This window comes from Hypomesus transpacificus, chromosome 6, assembly GCF_021917145.1.
Source record: "Hypomesus transpacificus isolate Combined female chromosome 6, fHypTra1, whole genome shotgun sequence".
In the NCBI taxonomy this organism is placed as follows: domain Eukaryota; kingdom Metazoa; phylum Chordata; class Actinopteri; order Osmeriformes; family Osmeridae; genus Hypomesus; species Hypomesus transpacificus.
Genome location: NC_061065.1, coordinates 3,861,554 through 3,877,595, shown reverse-complemented (window position 1 = coordinate 3,877,595; position 16,042 = coordinate 3,861,554). Strand labels below are relative to the sequence as shown.

Sequence of the window (16,042 nt, the reverse complement as noted above, 5' to 3'; positions counted from 1 at the left end):
TCCTACCCTAAAATACAATTCCACACACTGATATACCTCTTCCTGAGATGTAGCCTAGATGGCCTTAGGCCAGTCAACATAATGATACCTCGGAACCAGCTATCAGTCCTACAGATAATATCCTGGCCTTTGCTTTTTTTCTTATAGGCGATGATGAGGTGCAGCTCATTGATGGTGGTGTTTGCATTCAGAATTATGTCAGTAGTGATACCTAGCGCAATATCTTTTAGCTATATATATATATTTTTTAATTTATTATTTATTTTATATTTTTTTTAAAGTGTTGTCATTGTATGAAGTCTTAATAGGCAGATAAGACAGATAGTGTTTTCCACTGGAGTGAGGTTTGGCCATTGTGAGACAAATAATAATGAAAGATTTATTAAATAAACTTTTTCTGCTCTCCTAGGTGTTGGTACTGCCCAGCCTCACTGCAGTGGCTCCAAGACAGAACAGGATAAACAAGAGTAAAGGACCCTGGGATACATTGCCCAGCTGCTTCTCTGCGCCTGCTACATCATGGGTAACCACGCTGGCAAGGACGGCCATGGCCCCACAGGTTTCCCATCTGAGCGTGCAGACACACTATACAACTGTATCTCTTCCTCTCACTCGTACATACGAGCCAACATGCACACGCACTTCTTGGTCTCGTTTGTGAATGCAGTCAGTATCACTTATCGTCACTAAACTAACTCTCAGACAGGGACTCTTTCTAAAGCAGCCTGCTTCTGATTCTGTCCCAGAAAGAACGTTCTGTTCCAAATTACAATTTATTACCACTTTTCTGCATTCGAAAATTTTCCACGGTATGTTGGTGTGTCTGTATATGTTTGTGATTGAGTCAGAGAGAACATGACTAGTTTTTACCTCAAGCCGTTCGTACCTCTGGCTGTTCTCAATGACTGGTTTGTCAAGTTTAGATGGAACTCATTCTAACACACACACAAACACCTGCTCCTTACATCCCTATTTAAGGAAGCCTTCTGGTTTAAGGACGAGAATAGCTCTCATGATTTTATGGATGTGCACATACACGCACCGCTCTAGCCTCGTGCAGTACATTAGAAGCAGCTAGCTAACTGATGATTCACCAAAACCTACAGCTTTCCTGGGGAAAACGGGAGAATCTTAGACAGACTATTGTGGGACTGTCTCACTTGGGGATACAAACTGAAGATGGTTACGCATGTTGATTAATTGATTGGCTAGTTTTAGACAGCAAAGTAATTATTTGGAAAGATGTGTCTAGATTCAAGGAGGGAGTTTGTCTCTCAGGATGTGGCCACTTGGGGCGGGCGGTGTGTGTGTGTGTTTGCGCCAATGACGTTGGCAGTAGAGGCTCTGCAGCATCAATCAGGCAGGGACACTGGCTGAAAGAGGGACATTGACTGCATAGATCTGCATTCATAACATCAGCCAAAGTTGGGTCCTCTCTCTCTCTGAACATTTTAACAGGGAAAAAATACTGATTTAGCTGAGGGCAGCATTATTCAGTCGCCTTCCCCCCTCTTCTGTGCCTTCTCATTTCTAAGCTCATGTTTCTTACACTGTCTCTTTTCTTTCTCTCTCTCTTTCTCTCTCCCCAGGTTCTCATTTAGATCTATTCCACACCCCTCCCAGCTCACCCTCTGACTCTGATCTGGTGGCCATGGCCTTATCCCAAGGACTGCGGGGGACCCAATCACCAGGAGCGGCCAATCAAACGGCCTCATCCAGCAACACCACCATCACTGACTGGAGCCACACGCTATCAGTCCCCCCGGAGTGGGCTCTTATTGGCCTGGATAGCAGCAGTTCTCCAGAGGATACGGGGATCGAGGCGGGGAGCAGGGGGAGGGCTGTGGGCCGAACCAGCAGTCCCACTGGCCCGGCTCCCCCAGGGCAGAGGGCTACCTCCCGGAGCTCCCCATTGGGGAGCTGCCCCTCGGAGCACAGCTGGCTGGAGCGGGATAGTGGGTTGGGCTGCCAGGCGGGATTGGACAGGCCTGGGGAGGAGATGGTTCTGGCTCTCCTGAATCTGTTGGAACACCACCGGGCCTCATTAGGGCTCCATCCTGGCAAGGATGCCACCGCTGGAGCAATCGGTAGGAGCTTGCTGTTTAACCACAGTTTACATATGGATTAATGATGAGTCAGTGCAGCTATCTGTACTTCTTGGGTATCTTCTCTGTGTGTGTGTGTGTGTGTGTGTGTGTGTGTGTCAGAGCTGCTGAGACACTTGCTGGTAGAGAGAGAGGAGCTGGCTGAGGAGGTGCGCAGCATGAAGGACACACTGAGGGTGAGTCAGAGGCAGAATCCCTCCCTCCTCTCCTCTCCCTCATTCACTGCAGTGGGGAGACCAGGAGATCCCTAAAACAGAGCAGATATTTCCCTCGCTCACATATCTGTATTTAGTCTCAAACAATTTTTTTGCCTAAGTGACATTCAATATTCTGAGAAGCTGCAAATCCGACTAATCAATACTTGCTGACCAAAGTGTGATTTTATGTGGCTTAAATGGGATGCTATAACTGCATTGAAGTGTTTTCAACAGAGCCACCTCAACATGGTGCAACTACAATAAGCAGCTAGACGGCTTGCAGGTTGTCTGTAATCTGGATCTCCAGATAACTGTCATAAAGTGTGTAAAGCAGGTCACATTACAGGCATTCCTCACATGCCTGTGTGGTTCCTTTTAGTTAGCTGGCACAAGTTGTGAACTGTAGCAGAGTCATGATTCGTTTTCCATTGGGTCAATACAAAGTCCCTGTTTATGGGATGTTTGCTGTGGGATGTAGCTCTATTGATTTTCAGAGATACAGTGTACATTGCAGAATATTTGTCATTGACCTTGGCGTTTGAAAAACAAGTGTGAGTCATCCACTTGTTTTGGATGGCCCTTGTTTTCCGTTTTAGAATGGAAAACCAAATTGAACACCGAGCAAAAGTTTTGTTTCAGTTCACAAAATGTGGGCTTTAGAAGACATGTGGCTTTACCAGCCTACAATATATCACAACTATACAGTGCCATTACACCTCATTCTCCTGAATGGAAATCTATAGATAAAAAGTTGCTGTTGGTTTCAAATGCGCACTTTTGTCATAAATGATGTTATAGTGTAGCGGGGGCAGCTCTTTGTCTTTATCCTTATTGTTCCTGGATTCCATGAACAACCCCCTCTCTCTCTTTCCACGAGCCAGACAGAGAGGGAAGAATGGCAGCAGTTCCAGAGCGACCTCCAGGTGGCGGTGTCTGTGGCAGACCGGCTGCGGATGGAGGCGGAGGAGGCTCTGGGCACGCTCCGGGAGCGCCACAGGGACACGGAGGGCCAGCTGGACCAGGCGCTGAGCAGGGAGCAGGAGAGGGACCGGGACCTGGAGACCTTGCGGGCCGAGCACAGGGACGCCTGCCTCAGACTGACGGCCCTCACAGAGGAGCACCAGCAGAACCAGGCCCAGCTGGACGCACTGAGGAGCACACTCAGGGAGAGGAGGGAGGGGGACGGAGAGACGGGGGGAGGCCAGACGGAGGAGAGCGCGAGGAGGAAAGGGAAAGATCTGCAACTGGTTGCGATACCGGCTGGGACAGACAAAGTAAGGGAAGATTTGGATAATCAGAGAGATTCTGTTGGAGGGAACAGAGCAGAAGATCAAGGAGGGGATGGTAGGACACAGGGGTCTGTTTCTGAGGAGTCCCTTAAAGGAGAAGAGAGTCAGGTGACTAGGAAAGGGGTGGCGGAAGCCTACTTGCAGAAACTGGCAGCCGTGGAGAAGAAGAGGGAGGATGGGTGTGGCCTGAGAGACCCGCGTAGGATTGTGATGATGTCAGAACGTTCTTGGTGAGATCCTCACACATGCTGCACGTGATATTTTGAGGCCATTTTCTTAGATGAAGCTAACCTGGCTAACCATGCTATTTCACAGGAGTCTTTCTCGTCTTCCTCTTCCAATTGATCCCCCCTCCAAACAAAATGGTATCCCCCAGAACCCCACCAGCACGACATTACCTCTATGCAAGGTAAAACTAATATGGTCGATTTTATATTGCAGCACTAATATTATTAATGTGGTCTTCTGGTCTCAATCATTCTATCCAATAATTTCTATACAGAAAGAAGACACAACCAAGGAAAAGAAGATGGACCGCATTCTGAAAAGACAGGATAGCTGGTCAAGTTTCTATACAAGTGTGTCCATTTTATAAGTTAAGTGTTATCTTTATGTGCTTTTTGATACTGGTTGAGTATAAAAGTGTAATTTTAACTTCTGTATCAGAAAAACAGGAGGAGGATCAAAACACAGACTTTGTCAGGTGAGTTGTTCTTTATAACTTCCATATGAGACTGCTCTCTCACACACACGCACTTATCACAATCATTTATCGTTCACCACTCATCTGCAGACCTCAGGATGGTTTCAGCATGTTGCTGCGCCGACACGGAGGATCCAGGAGGAACTCTCTCCTGCGTTGGTGTCAGAGCCGAACGCAGGGTTACGAGGTGAGGAGAGTGAATACAACCTGTATAACTGACTTAGGGCCGAAACTAATGGACGGCTTTTCCCCTTTTCAACCCAATGTGTCCTTGGACAGAATATTGAGATCACCAACTTCAGCAGTAGCTGGGAGGATGGGCTAGCCTTCTGCGCTGTGTATCACACCTACATGCCCACACATATTCCCTACAGCAGTCTCAACCCTGAAGAAAAGGTGAGAAACATAACAGCATCACAGATTAAGACAAAGGACAAACACGTCCCTTTGATTGATATTAGTTTTTATTTTTTGTATTCTTTGTGCAGAAGGAAAACTTGTGCCTGGCTTTCCAGACAGGAGAGAGTATAGGAATTACAGCAACACTGGTGAGACTTTTTATAACCACGTTAAACTACAACAGCTGGCAGGGAACTGTAGTTTAAGGGCTATAAATGTCTGTTACAGAATTACGGACTGATATTCTGATCTTTATTTAATCACCCCTGCTTGAAAAGGCACAGGAGTGAGCCCATCTTTAACCGCATTTGTGTATCTGTGTTTGTCAGACTGTGGAGGAGATGCTAAGAGCGGGTGGCCCTGACTGGCAGAGAGTACTAAGCTATGTTGAAAGTATGTATCGCCACTTCGAGATGTGAAGATTATTTTTCTACACATTCATCCCCTCAAGCTGTTTGCCTCCGACTAGGTATATTTTTGGTTACAGACGAGGGACTGAATTTGAACCACAAGAGAGAGTGCTTTAATTGTGGCTCAAAATGATCTGTGCTTCAAACTGCTTTTACTACCAGAGCCCCCTGCTGACACTGGAGTGTAACTGCAGGATATCTATACACATTTGGTTAATTCACTCACGGGTAAATACACTAACCTGGTATCAGAGGGTGCTGCAGCTTAGAGCTGTTTTGAAGTTAAATACACAGATTTCCCTGGACACTGAAAACCCAGTGGACAATTTTACCAAATATTGATCAAATTGACCGTGGATGCTGATGTACAAGGGATAGATAATCTGCACTTGATCAACTCTACAATTAATTTACTTTGGTCACTTTTGGGGATTGTTCACCATGTTTTGCACATGTTGTTGCCTTTTGTATGAGCACTTTATCCACAATGTGAACATCAGTTTTAAATTAATTATTTTAATGCAATGAGACACTTCAATCCCAACCTCTGACTTCTATAGCCTATGTTGGCAGTCTGATTCTCCCGTAACAATTTGTAAAAAGTTCCCATGTTGGTATGCATCCAAACTCAAAGCACAACAGCCGGGGGGACATATGTAATGTCTATCAAATGTGTATAATGATGAGCCCTGAGTTTATTTAGTGGTGATTGTACATAATCAACAAAGATTTCTTCAAAAACGAAAAGACTGCCAACAAGTAAGCTATGTAAGATATCATATTTTTAATTCACATATCATATTTATATGTGTTAACTGTTTTAATTGTATGCAAATTAAAGTGCCATGGGGTGTGTCAGGTGGACTTACCAGCTATGGAGTGCAGATCTTTGTGTTCTGAGTTGCACCTTATGATGATGTGAGGACTGAGCCTTCTATAGTATAGGTCCTCTCCTACATGATGGATTCTGGGGTTTTTGGAGTCTTGTTCTTGTCTCTAATCTCAACAATGTGTGTCTATTTCTTTATGCAAGTTGAAATACACTGAAAAGTTTTACTGTGACATGCCTAATAATAATGATGATAATTAATGTTGCCAAAGCCTTATTGCAATAATAAAGTTTATGCTAAAGTATTTGTTGTATACTTTTTTTTACTGTAGAGAATAATTATTAGAATGTTACCAAAGTAGCTTTTATTTAATACAGGTACATCCTTAAGCAGTAACAGATGATATTTTGGCAGTAGACAAATAAGCTATAAAATAATAGAACAGAAGATTTATAAGGAAGATGACTTTAGTCTGCTCTTTGACAACATAATAGTACATGGTGAAAATGGCTTCAATGTAAAAAAACAACAAAATAAATACATCAAGAAGCAATTTACAGTTCAAAGTAGCACTTATACATGTATATAATTTTAACCCTGCAAAGCAGTGAGTACTGAATTGTACTGTACTAGGTCTGTATTTAGGGAGGGTATTTATGGGAGACAAAACTAGTTAAGTAACACATGTTTCACTAGAATACACTAGGTGAATAAACATGAGATGAGCTGCAAAATTAGGACAACTCGCATCCACATTGTAACTTATGAGGCTGGAATGCCCCCACCTATAGGAGGAGTTGACAGAGGTGGCAAGAGTAGAGACTTCAATTTAGCTGACATGGCTGCAATTTCAGGGTCCTGGGTTTCATACATCTTCACCAGTCTGGCAAATTTAAGGACACCTAAAACAAAGATGAAGGTATGAGCAATCATAATAATCTACATATCTAGTATAGTTGTATATAATGTGTGCATGTATCTCACCTTCTCCCTCGTTGTTGAAGCCATAAGCTTTGATAACCTCCTGTTGGATCTGTGTCGAGACCGGGAGCACAAGCTGCAACATCTTGCCCATGTCGTTGCAGGCACTCTCCCGTGCCTCTTCCATGCGGGCTGCATTCTCAGGCACCGAGAATGCTTGGATCACCTCACTGAGTACCACTGCAACAAAAGAGGGGGCAGCTTGAGTGGTGTGCCTGCCACAGCTGACTGGACATCAACTTGCGGTACGATCTGACAGCACTCTCACCTCTGGCCTGCTCAACAGTAAGGGTGGGCTGTTGTGCTGGGGCTGAGGCCATTCTGTGTCTGAAAATAAAGATTTTTGACGTGGAACAAACTCAAATATGAAGGAACATGTAGCCTATATAGCTTGTAATTTCAAAGGGAATCACAAGTCAAACAGCTAGCTAGCTACCTATTTCTCTACACATTTTGCCAGAAAACAAATTAACATGGGATTGAAATTATTTTATCTGATGATACTTATTTGAAGAGCAAACGCACCGACCCTAGTTAAATTCCATAACACTGAGTTAGAATCACGACTTCCAAACGTTATTTACTCACCAGAACGCAACAATTTGCGGGGCAAGCTGCTGAACACTCGGCTGGAATGCAAATAGTTTGCAGATTATACAAGAATATGCCTGAACAGAATTGTTGAGAGTCTAAGGGTTCAGGTCAATCCTCATACTATAAAGATCTCCCCATTTACGACACATTATATGTTTACGACATCATGACTGTTTTCAGATACTTTTAGCTCCTCAACAGATGGCGAGCCCAAAGGTAAACAGAGACGTGGTAGGAATATCCCTGATTGAAAACAGAAGTATATGTGTTGTGTAGTGTCAGTAAAAGTAGCTACATATTTTTATAAGTGTTAAATATCAAGTAATCGCATTTAGTACAATTTAATAAGACGTATGCGTTCAGTGCAGACGCTTCCTAGTGACTGTACAGCACACCTTGCCACGCAATCTATGATCCTCTGACCAGTCTTTCTGGGATATGGAACGAAAACTTGCAGAGTTCAGAGCCAGAAGAAAAGTTGAAATGGCAGTTGAAAAATGCGAACATGCAGAAAGGCAAAATCAAAATCAAACAGACAACACTTTCCAGTCCGACAGATGTGATTCTGTAATAGCTGACGATAAGGCCGAAATAGATCTGTCAGAATATCCCAAAGCATCGCCTGTTTCACAGAAGCCCCACGATATGGCGGTATGTATTCACTGGTCGATGCTTAATCATCTACTCTAAACGGACACAGTGAATTAGTTAAATTAATGGTTTTGTTCCTTATGTTCTTTACTCTTTACGCTCTCCTTTAGCGTGTTCCTGATTGGCTGCTGGACAGTTCTTTTGGTCGCTGGCTCGGTTCCAAACGTCTAGCCTTCACAAATCTGACGTGGTTAAAAGTGTTGCTCTGGCTAGTTCTTTTGGGGCTTTTTAACGAACTCGACTTTGGGTTACCATTTTTTCTCATATCACTTTTCTACTGGCTATATGAAGGATTACGCAGCCCAGCTGCCCGGAAACCTGGAGAGCTGAGTGCCTACTCTGTCTTCAACCCTGACTGTCAGCCTATCTTGGGGACACTCACAGCGGAGCAGCTTGAGGGAGAGATGGGCTACTTGGCACTTGGCAATAGATGAAATCTCTGCAACTTCCAAATGGACTGTCTATGAGCGGCTTTACTCAGTACTCAGGAATGTAAATAATTTCCCCACGTTGATAAGTGCAGTGCATATTATTATTATGTCATATGGTGCCTTCCAAATTGTTTATTTTCATCACTACGTTGACATGACACTGTGCTTCTTGAATTGAATCTCATTAACAAGATTTACAATTTTGACATACATAGTTACCGAAATATTAAACTGATCATCAGTACTTACTGCAGCAATCAAATCCGTACCCTGCTTTAAACCTTGAAGTATAAACCATCTATAGTCCTATGTCATTCCCACAGATTTGTAGTAGCCTATGTTGATTTGATCAGTTATAGTACTCCTCAAACAAAAACCATGAAACCATGGACCATCTGTGTGATGTCAGGAATGTACTGAGGTTTCTGCCGGCTTCGAGAAAATAAACTAGATGGTCCACATGCTTTTGATTTATAGATGGAGGTTGTCTTGTTGAAGAATGATCTTCCAATATTAGAAAGATCATCTCACTCTAGTTTGTAGTTCTATAACAACCTCTTTTAGTCGAAATATGGTGAGTTATTGTGAAGATTTTGCACAAATAAAATATTTCTGTGCATGGGTCATGACAAGAACACAACCTATAGAAAGGTAATTATCAGGCATTCAATAACAGTTAAGTTTTAAAGCGGGTCTCTGCTGATTTCACTGTACTGATGGCTGAAATGTGCATGGTCAGTTTTGTTTTGGGAAGACTTTGTAGTAAAAAAAAATGTTAGGCTACAATAAAATATTAATATATATTAATTCAGTTTAATGACTTTCTGTCACTCATGACATGTATGAATTGTAAACATTTCAATGTTGAGAATGTCATCCTATTTATTCCAAAGTGGGAAAATATATGCACAAAATATGCATAAATACCAACATTTGTCAAGTCAAAATACCATACACTAGACCGGGTTGCCACTGTACCTACATTTGACGTAGCCTACACGTAATAGTTCACTAGCTTTTCCTCCCACAATCCATTGAGCTCCATTATCCAGTCATGGCCGACACAAGAGACAAGGGGCTGCAGGATTATCGGAAAAAATTACTTGAACATAAAGAGATTGATGGCCGTTTAAAAGAGTGTAAGATCTATTGTGTATCTAATAATACTTTGACATTGTTAGTGGTGGAAAATTGTGACTATTAAAGTCACAAAAATATGCTTGAGAAACAATAGCTATTGGCTAAGTCGCTTTGTCATGCAGCAAACACGACCATTGCAATGAATGGATTTTAACCTAGCTGTCTAGCTAGCTAGCCAGAAGGCTTGCTAACCATTACCACATAACATTAGCAAGCTAGCTATTTAGCAGCTAGCACTTAACTTATCTGTCTAAGCAAAATTTATTGAGAGCCTAGCTAGCTAGCTTGAACTTGAGGTTTGTTGTGCTATCACCGGGAGCAAAAATGACTAGCTTTGCCACGAACACTTGAATCACAGTTTAGTACGCTTTATTTATATGTAACTACCGCTAGCTAGCTGTGCTAGTTACGCTACTCTAACTAAATATATCCATGTCTACAAGGATGACCGTGTAGAATCAGAAAGGAATGTTTTCGCCATGAAAGTTTGCACAGATAAGGAATTTGCTTTGGCAGGAAGGAGCATACAATAAACATATAGGAATCATACATTTAAATAATAATGCATCTGAGTTTGATCAGAATATGGTTGCGTTTGTATTTTTAAGATGATTTTAGCTTTTTTTTTACTTCTAGTGAGGGAGCAACTAAAGGAACAGACAAAGCAGTATGAAAAATCTGAAAATGACCTGAAGGCCCTCCAAAGTGTTGGTCAGGTAAGATGGCGTGTGTGCGTTGTATGTGAACGTAAAATACAAGTAAAGTATCCTGTACATATACAAATATTGTTGACACTGTGGTTCTTTTTTTCATGTAGATTGTTGGTGAGGTACTTAAACAGCTGACAGAAGAGAAATGTGAGTTACACATAGTTAATGTGCCCTTGTCATGTTAAATTACATCATGAGACACCTGTTGCTTTTTGATACTGATGTTGAAATCTCTAATTCCAGTCATTGTAAAGGCAACTAATGGTCCTCGCTATGTTGTTGGCTGTCGGAGACAAGTAAGTATTTTTCCTGTCCTGAGTTAGAATGATAATGTAATACTTCTGATCAACTCAGTAGTAATTTAGTTGCTTCACAGTTGAAACCCATGCTGTGATTTGTTTTCACACAGTTGGATAAATCACAACTCAAACCTGGCACCAGAGTGGCATTGGACATGACAACACTCACTATTATGAGGTAGACCAAAGGCATCAACTGTGTAGAACAGTCTCCAAAGCTGACATGAATTGTCCCAAGATTCAAGGTGAATGTGTTCAAATACTCTCCAGTGGAAGTTCTTATGTTTTCCCTCCTTGCCCTCAGATATTTGCCCAGAGAGGTGGACCCTCTTGTATACAACATGTCACATGAAGACCCTGGCAGTGTCTCATACTCTGAAATCGGGGGCTTGTCTGAGCAGATTCGTGAGTTGAGAGAGGTTAGTTTAACAGGAGCACTGTTATGATCAAGAGTATGCTATTATTGTATGTTATTCAACAGCAATATAAATACTTTTATGACAAGCTTACTTTCCTTTTTTCTAGGTGATTGAGTTGCCCTTAACAAATCCGGAACTATTTCTGAGGGTGGGGATCATTCCCCCGAAGGGCTGCCTGCTCTATGGACCTCCAGGTAAGTCAGCAGCAGCCTGATCTCAGGGATGGGATAGGGTTTATTATGATTCATGAAGAATGACAGAATATGTGTTCCTGTTCTTTTCAATAGGCACTGGGAAAACTCTTCTTGCCAGAGCTGTGGCCAGTCAACTGGACTGCAATTTTCTCAAGGTGAGCAGTATCCCCCATTTTCACTTGACAAAATCTCTGAACAACATAGCAACCACAAAGCGAAAGGCTCTTACCTTTACCTGAGCGTCTGCTAAATGACTAAATGTAACTGGGTGATTCCTTCAGGTGGTGTCTAGCTCCATAGTGGACAAGTACATCGGCGAGAGTGCCAGGCTGATCAGAGAGATGTTCAACTATGCCAGGGACCATCAGCCTTGCATCATCTTCATGGACGAGATTGATGCCATCGGTGAGTGTTGTGATGCTCTTAATGCCTTTTGGACCAAGGAAGAAAATCTGGCCACTGTTTTGTTTGAATAAACCAAGAGTGTGTCTGCGGTTCTTTAACAAGGTGGTCGTCGCTTCTCTGAGGGGACGTCTGCGGACAGGGAGATCCAGAGGACGCTGATGGAGGTACTGACGCTCTGAGCAAAACACTGAAAGAAGACCTTGCTTTATGTTGGAACTGTGTTCATTTGTGATGATTGAAACTCTTTGATTTGTAGCAGCCATACTAGAAATGTAACGGCTTACTGGCTAACATCTTGCTAAGTCACCTACTTAAATCTGCCTGTACTCAGCTGCTGAACCAAATGGATGGCTTTGACACCCTACACAGAGTAAAGATGATTATGGCCACCAACCGGCCTGACACACTGGACCCTGCACTGCTGCGTCCCGGAAGATTGGACCGCAAAATCCGTATGTAGTCCCTCTTCTGCTTCCTGTTCATTTCATTATCATTATGGGTATAGCTCACTAGTATAGAATTTGACAGCAGATCAAGATATTGCAGGTTCAAATCCCCCTGTACTTCGCTTTGGATAAAAGAGTGATAAATTAAGAAATCGTCTTTTACTTTCATTTACTGTCATCATTCTTCAGAAGCCATCATAACAACCTGTATTATCTGCATTCGACAGGAAAGTAGAAAACCTGACCCCATTATTCTTTTCTTCCCAGACATCGAGCTCCCCAATGAGCAGGCCCGTCTGGACATCATGAAGATTCACTCAGGTCCTATCACCAAGCATGGAGAAATAGGTGTGTGAGCCCAGCAGAAAGACACTAGCCTGACACATTTTGCACAGGTGGGTGTGGGGGGTCACATAGTTTAGAGGCTCAAATGGCTGCCTGTCCTTGTAAACACTGTTACCTGCTCTGGCATTTCAGATTATGAAGCAATTGTAAAGCTCTCTGATGGCTTCAATGGTGCTGATTTGAGGAATGTTTGTACTGAAGCAGGTAAACTGAGCATCTGTTTTATTGATGTGTTTGAATCCTGTTGATGCTAAACATGAATATGGCACATATGGTCCTGATTCTTATTCTTATTTTCTTTCACCAGGGATGTTTGCCATCCGTGCTGATAATGAATTTGTCACTCAAGAGGACTTCATGAAAGCAGTGCGCAAGGTGGCAGATTCAAAGAAGCTGGAATCCAAGCTTGACTATAAGCCCTTATAACACCTATAAATGTGCTTGCGTGTAAATGTAGTTGGAGAGTTAGTGAGGATTTGCTGTTGCTCGGTTGTATTCTATGATTATATAAAGAGACCACCAACAGTAAAAACGTTGTATTTTTTTTGTATGATTCAGAAAGCTTTTGTTTTGGGAGAAACAGATCCTGCATCTGTTATTTTATAGGACTATTTCTATACAGTGTTGCCCATAAGTGACCTCAGCAATTGAAAACAGGAATGCATTCTGATGTTTTACTTCGGTAAATGTTCAGTTGGTTGAATTTGATCACAAATACTCTTGCCTATAAAGGAGCAATATATGTACAAGCATATAACTGGAGATATGTCACATTAAAGTCTTTGATGTACAATACAGATAGCTCTCTATTTTGTGAGACAATTTAATGATCCTGCCACCTACTGGTCAAAACATTTACTGATGGGATGGACTTTGGATATTCAACCTAGAAGCTCAGTTCTATGTATTGTAAGTAATGCATAGCACATTTATAAACATCCCCTTGGTATTGTTGTGAATTTCCATAAATACATAGCACTTTTGACTTATTTTCTGAAACCTTAAAGACTGAAATACATAGCTTGAGCATATGCTATATTTATCCTGCAACAAATATTTATAAACTATTGTATTAGGTATGAACAAATAAATATTCTGGGCATTACATATTAGAACTTTGTTTTACAAAACAATTATTTCTCTTTCCACATACACTCATCAACATGATAAAATAAAGCATGTGGTTCAAAGACAAGTATCAAGAACTACCAAGTATCATATCCTGTCTATGATAGCATAATTCCCTTCAAATAATACTGAAACATTTTATGTCCATATATACTACCAATGACCTTTAGAATCCTACTCATTATCATCCTCCAAATATTCTTCCTCATCTTCCTCCTCCTGCTGCTGCACAGGTGCATGCTGGGATAGAGAAAAGGACTCCAACACGAATGCTCTGCATATGGGGCAGTGTTGAAACCGTGAGACACAGCCGTCACACACACAGGCGTGCCTGCAGGGCAGAAGGACCCGGTTCACAGGTGCATTCTGACAAACCACACAATCTTTCCCATTTCCTTCTGACCACTCCTCCTCTTCCCCTTCCTTCAGTGCTGGCTCTGCGTCATCCTGCGGGTTGGGTATCATGTGCAGTGGCTCAGGTGCCTCTGTGTTGGGGTCAGGGTCAGTGACCCCAGATGACCCACCAATATCCGCAGACATGAAGAGTGGCTGGGGAAAACAAACAAAATGAATAGTTACAGAACAAATGTCAATACTTTCCACCAGAATATCAGATACAACTTGAAAAACTGTAGTGCTATCATACCTTTAGCTCATACATGTTCCCTTGTGCCGTAAGCAGGTATTGAAACAGGATCCGTCCTGAAAGGCTATACTTCTCATCAGGTACATGAACCACTGAGACACTGGCCACCTGAACAGCAATAGAAGACAATGAGTACAGCACCATACGGGGCAAGCCACTACAGAAAGACATCCTGGTTAGGATGTGGACTCCACTAAAGGGTTAAACCCACTGACGTGCTCATCACATATTATTTATATGTGATCATTTAATAAAAATGAGTATATTTAGCTGTACAATATTTTGTTACAAGGACTCACTATGTTGTACACATCTCTGGCTTCGGACTCTGCCAATGTTAGGAGTGCCACCAGGGGATACCGTTCCCTTGGCAACACTCCGAAATCTGTGATGCCTAGATCAGCTGGCATCTCAGCATGTCGCTCCTCCCCGTCATCGCTGCCAATACTAAGGGTATGGTTAAAGGAAGGATCTGACAACATTAAAGTACTTTGAGAGGCATATACAATGAGCCATAGCATCACATTTGAGGAAAGTTTAGATTAGCATGATGACCTGTGTAGAATTACACTGAAATGTCGGTGGTATATAATAATATTATAAAAAATGGTTCAATTCAACATAGACTACATGCACTCAAATCCTACCAGATAACTAAAATTGGGTAGCTGGGCTGCTATCTGTGAAAAGGATACTGGAAGCTCTGGCAGTGGTGGTACTGGAAATGTAAGGCCTCTTGAAACTGCTGAGGGGTGCTGAGCCTGGGTCCATGCTGGTGGGTCTGGAGCACTCCCTGCAAGGCGTGAACCCCACAACCCCAGAAACAGCTAAGAACACAGGGTTCCAGGCAGCAGGGACGCAGAAGAACACCATCTGAAGGAAAAGTATACTTTTAAGTTATAATGAGAAGCCATGATAGAACAGCATTACTCCATCACATGCATCATCACATGCCAATTGACATGAATGCAGAGCTGTTTTTAAAGAACAAATCATTCATTCATGACCATGTCATCAATTATGGAAATATTATGCAATGCTGCTAAGAATATGGGCAAGAGCGTGCAAAACCAGTTCCTACCAGTTACAGAGGCAACGCCAAAACCTATTTCCAGGGCGAAAGGATTGGTCACCTGCACCATTCTCTTCTCTGGAACAGGCAAGACAGACTCAGTTTCATCTGAGCTACGCAGAATCACGGGAACATCAAAACCAAACCTACAGCGAAGAAAAATAAGATTCGATTCTGAATTTGCATACATTAATACATCTTATAAGCCTAATACAACTCGACTGATACTACCAAGACAGCTGCTGAACATTTAAAAGTATTATTCATTTTTATAAGCTGCCAACTTAAAACCCGGACAGATAATTAAATAATGTGTTAACTACGAGACTAGCTGTCAGAAGAGTTCCTGATGTCATAACATGGTTTGCTAATCATGGTGCTAAATTGCAAGGACCACTGTAACCTACCATCCAAGAACCATAGCAGCTGTAACAACGAAGCATAAGGATATGACACTTATATAAAAAAGAGGAGAATACTCGTACAACATAACTAAAAACACGGCTGCCATTTTTTTTGAGTGTCTGAGTCTAAATAAACAAATGTATTAAACAAATAGGATGATAAACAATCCTCACGTCTTCCATGGCTAGAATTTCCGCCTCAACTACGGTGTCCTGTGTGAATCATTCCCCCCCTTGCGCATTT

The 16,042-nt window shown here is 42.2% G+C and overlaps 5 protein-coding genes across 8 annotated transcripts; 3 read left to right on the top strand and 2 right to left on the bottom strand.

Moving 5' to 3' along the window:
• The first annotated feature begins 495 nt into the window (after positions 1-495).
• LOC124469016 (cytospin-A-like) lies at positions 496-5,121 on the top strand. Its single transcript, XM_047022097.1, has 11 exons — positions 496-559; positions 1,590-2,087; positions 2,208-2,281; positions 3,184-3,821; positions 3,907-4,000; positions 4,094-4,169; positions 4,258-4,294; positions 4,385-4,481; positions 4,574-4,690; positions 4,783-4,842; positions 5,023-5,121. Exons 1-11 carry the CDS (start codon positions 520-522, stop codon positions 5,110-5,112), a joined length of 1,821 nt encoding a protein of 606 aa, XP_046878053.1. The 5' UTR covers positions 496-519; the 3' UTR covers positions 5,113-5,121.
• A 1,161-nt stretch (positions 5,122-6,282) lies between these two features.
• On the bottom strand, positions 6,283-7,577 carry grcc10 (gene rich cluster, C10 gene). 3 transcript variants are annotated; one of them, XM_047021424.1, is made up of 4 exons: positions 7,503-7,577; positions 7,183-7,241; positions 6,918-7,094; positions 6,283-6,835 (listed from the first exon to the last, which is right to left on the bottom strand). In XM_047021424.1, exons 2-4 carry the CDS (start codon positions 7,232-7,234, stop codon positions 6,696-6,698), a joined length of 369 nt encoding a protein of 122 aa, XP_046877380.1. In that variant the 5' UTR covers positions 7,235-7,241; positions 7,503-7,577; the 3' UTR covers positions 6,283-6,695. The 3 variants fall into 3 exon arrangements, with proteins under 3 accessions (XP_046877380.1, XP_046877381.1, XP_046877382.1); XM_047021425.1 differs by having other exon boundaries at positions 7,440-7,531; XM_047021426.1 differs by having other exon boundaries at positions 7,444-7,508.
• Positions 7,578-7,679: 102 nt separating this feature from the next.
• saysd1 (SAYSVFN motif domain containing 1) lies at positions 7,680-9,391 on the top strand. The gene is made up of 2 exons (XM_047022096.1): positions 7,680-8,159; positions 8,270-9,391. Exons 1-2 carry the CDS (start codon positions 7,947-7,949, stop codon positions 8,591-8,593), a joined length of 537 nt encoding a protein of 178 aa, XP_046878052.1. The 5' UTR covers positions 7,680-7,946; the 3' UTR covers positions 8,594-9,391.
• Positions 9,392-9,614: 223 nt separating this feature from the next.
• On the top strand, positions 9,615-13,569 carry psmc6 (proteasome 26S subunit, ATPase 6). The gene is made up of 14 exons (XM_047021533.1): positions 9,615-9,729; positions 10,367-10,446; positions 10,548-10,587; positions 10,684-10,736; positions 10,850-10,917; positions 11,044-11,158; positions 11,265-11,352; positions 11,446-11,507; positions 11,634-11,757; positions 11,860-11,921; positions 12,089-12,209; positions 12,471-12,551; positions 12,681-12,752; positions 12,856-13,569. Exons 1-14 carry the CDS (start codon positions 9,645-9,647, stop codon positions 12,972-12,974), a joined length of 1,170 nt encoding a protein of 389 aa, XP_046877489.1. The 5' UTR covers positions 9,615-9,644; the 3' UTR covers positions 12,975-13,569.
• Positions 13,570-13,655: 86 nt separating this feature from the next.
• cgrrf1 (cell growth regulator with ring finger domain 1) lies at positions 13,656-16,035 on the bottom strand. Of its 2 annotated transcripts, none has more exons than XM_047021535.1 (6): positions 15,973-16,035; positions 15,404-15,540; positions 15,018-15,195; positions 14,622-14,769; positions 14,323-14,430; positions 13,656-14,225 (listed from the first exon to the last, which is right to left on the bottom strand). In XM_047021535.1, exons 2-6 carry the CDS (start codon positions 15,462-15,464, stop codon positions 13,851-13,853), a joined length of 870 nt encoding a protein of 289 aa, XP_046877491.1. In that variant the 5' UTR covers positions 15,465-15,540; positions 15,973-16,035; the 3' UTR covers positions 13,656-13,850. The 2 variants fall into 2 exon arrangements, with proteins under 2 accessions (XP_046877491.1, XP_046877490.1); XM_047021534.1 differs by having other exon boundaries at positions 15,802-16,008.
• Between the last annotated feature and the right edge of the window lie 7 nt (positions 16,036-16,042).

Excerpts from the sequence above, each read along its gene's own strand:
- cgrrf1 (XM_047021534.1), bottom strand. The coding sequence starts at position 15,905 with ATGGCAGCCGTGTTTTTAGTTATGTTGTACGAGTATTCTCCTCTTTTT. Across the intron at positions 15,196-15,403 it reads TGGCGTTGCCTCTGTAACTG|ATGGTGTTCTTCTGCGTCCC; the intron begins GTAGGAACTGGT and ends CTTTTCCTTCAG. Across the intron at positions 14,770-15,017 it reads CACCACTGCCAGAGCTTCCA|TATTGGCAGCGATGACGGGG; the intron begins GTATCCTTTTCA and ends CCATACCCTTAG.
- saysd1 (XM_047022096.1), top strand. The coding sequence starts at position 7,947 with ATGGAACGAAAACTTGCAGAGTTCAGAGCCAGAAGAAAAGTTGAAATG. Across the intron at positions 8,160-8,269 it reads AGAAGCCCCACGATATGGCG|CGTGTTCCTGATTGGCTGCT; the intron begins GTATGTATTCAC and ends GCTCTCCTTTAG.
- grcc10 (XM_047021424.1), bottom strand. The coding sequence starts at position 7,234 with ATGGCCTCAGCCCCAGCACAACAGCCCACCCTTACTGTTGAGCAGGCC. Across the intron at positions 7,095-7,182 it reads TACTGTTGAGCAGGCCAGAG|TGGTACTCAGTGAGGTGATC; the intron begins GTGAGAGTGCTG and ends CTTTTGTTGCAG. Across the intron at positions 6,836-6,917 it reads CTTCAACAACGAGGGAGAAG|GTGTCCTTAAATTTGCCAGA; the intron begins GTGAGATACATG and ends TCTTTGTTTTAG.
- LOC124469016 (XM_047022097.1), top strand. The coding sequence starts at position 520 with ATGGGTAACCACGCTGGCAAGGACGGCCATGGCCCCACAG. Across the intron at positions 2,088-2,207 it reads TGCCACCGCTGGAGCAATCG|AGCTGCTGAGACACTTGCTG; the intron begins GTAGGAGCTTGC and ends TGTGTGTGTCAG. Across the intron at positions 2,282-3,183 it reads GCATGAAGGACACACTGAGG|ACAGAGAGGGAAGAATGGCA; the intron begins GTGAGTCAGAGG and ends TCCACGAGCCAG.
- psmc6 (XM_047021533.1), top strand. The coding sequence starts at position 9,645 with ATGGCCGACACAAGAGACAAGGGGCTGCAGGATTATCGGAAAAAATTA. Across the intron at positions 10,447-10,547 it reads CCCTCCAAAGTGTTGGTCAG|ATTGTTGGTGAGGTACTTAA; the intron begins GTAAGATGGCGT and ends TTTTTCATGTAG. Across the intron at positions 11,758-11,859 it reads GGACGAGATTGATGCCATCG|GTGGTCGTCGCTTCTCTGAG; the intron begins GTGAGTGTTGTG and ends TTCTTTAACAAG.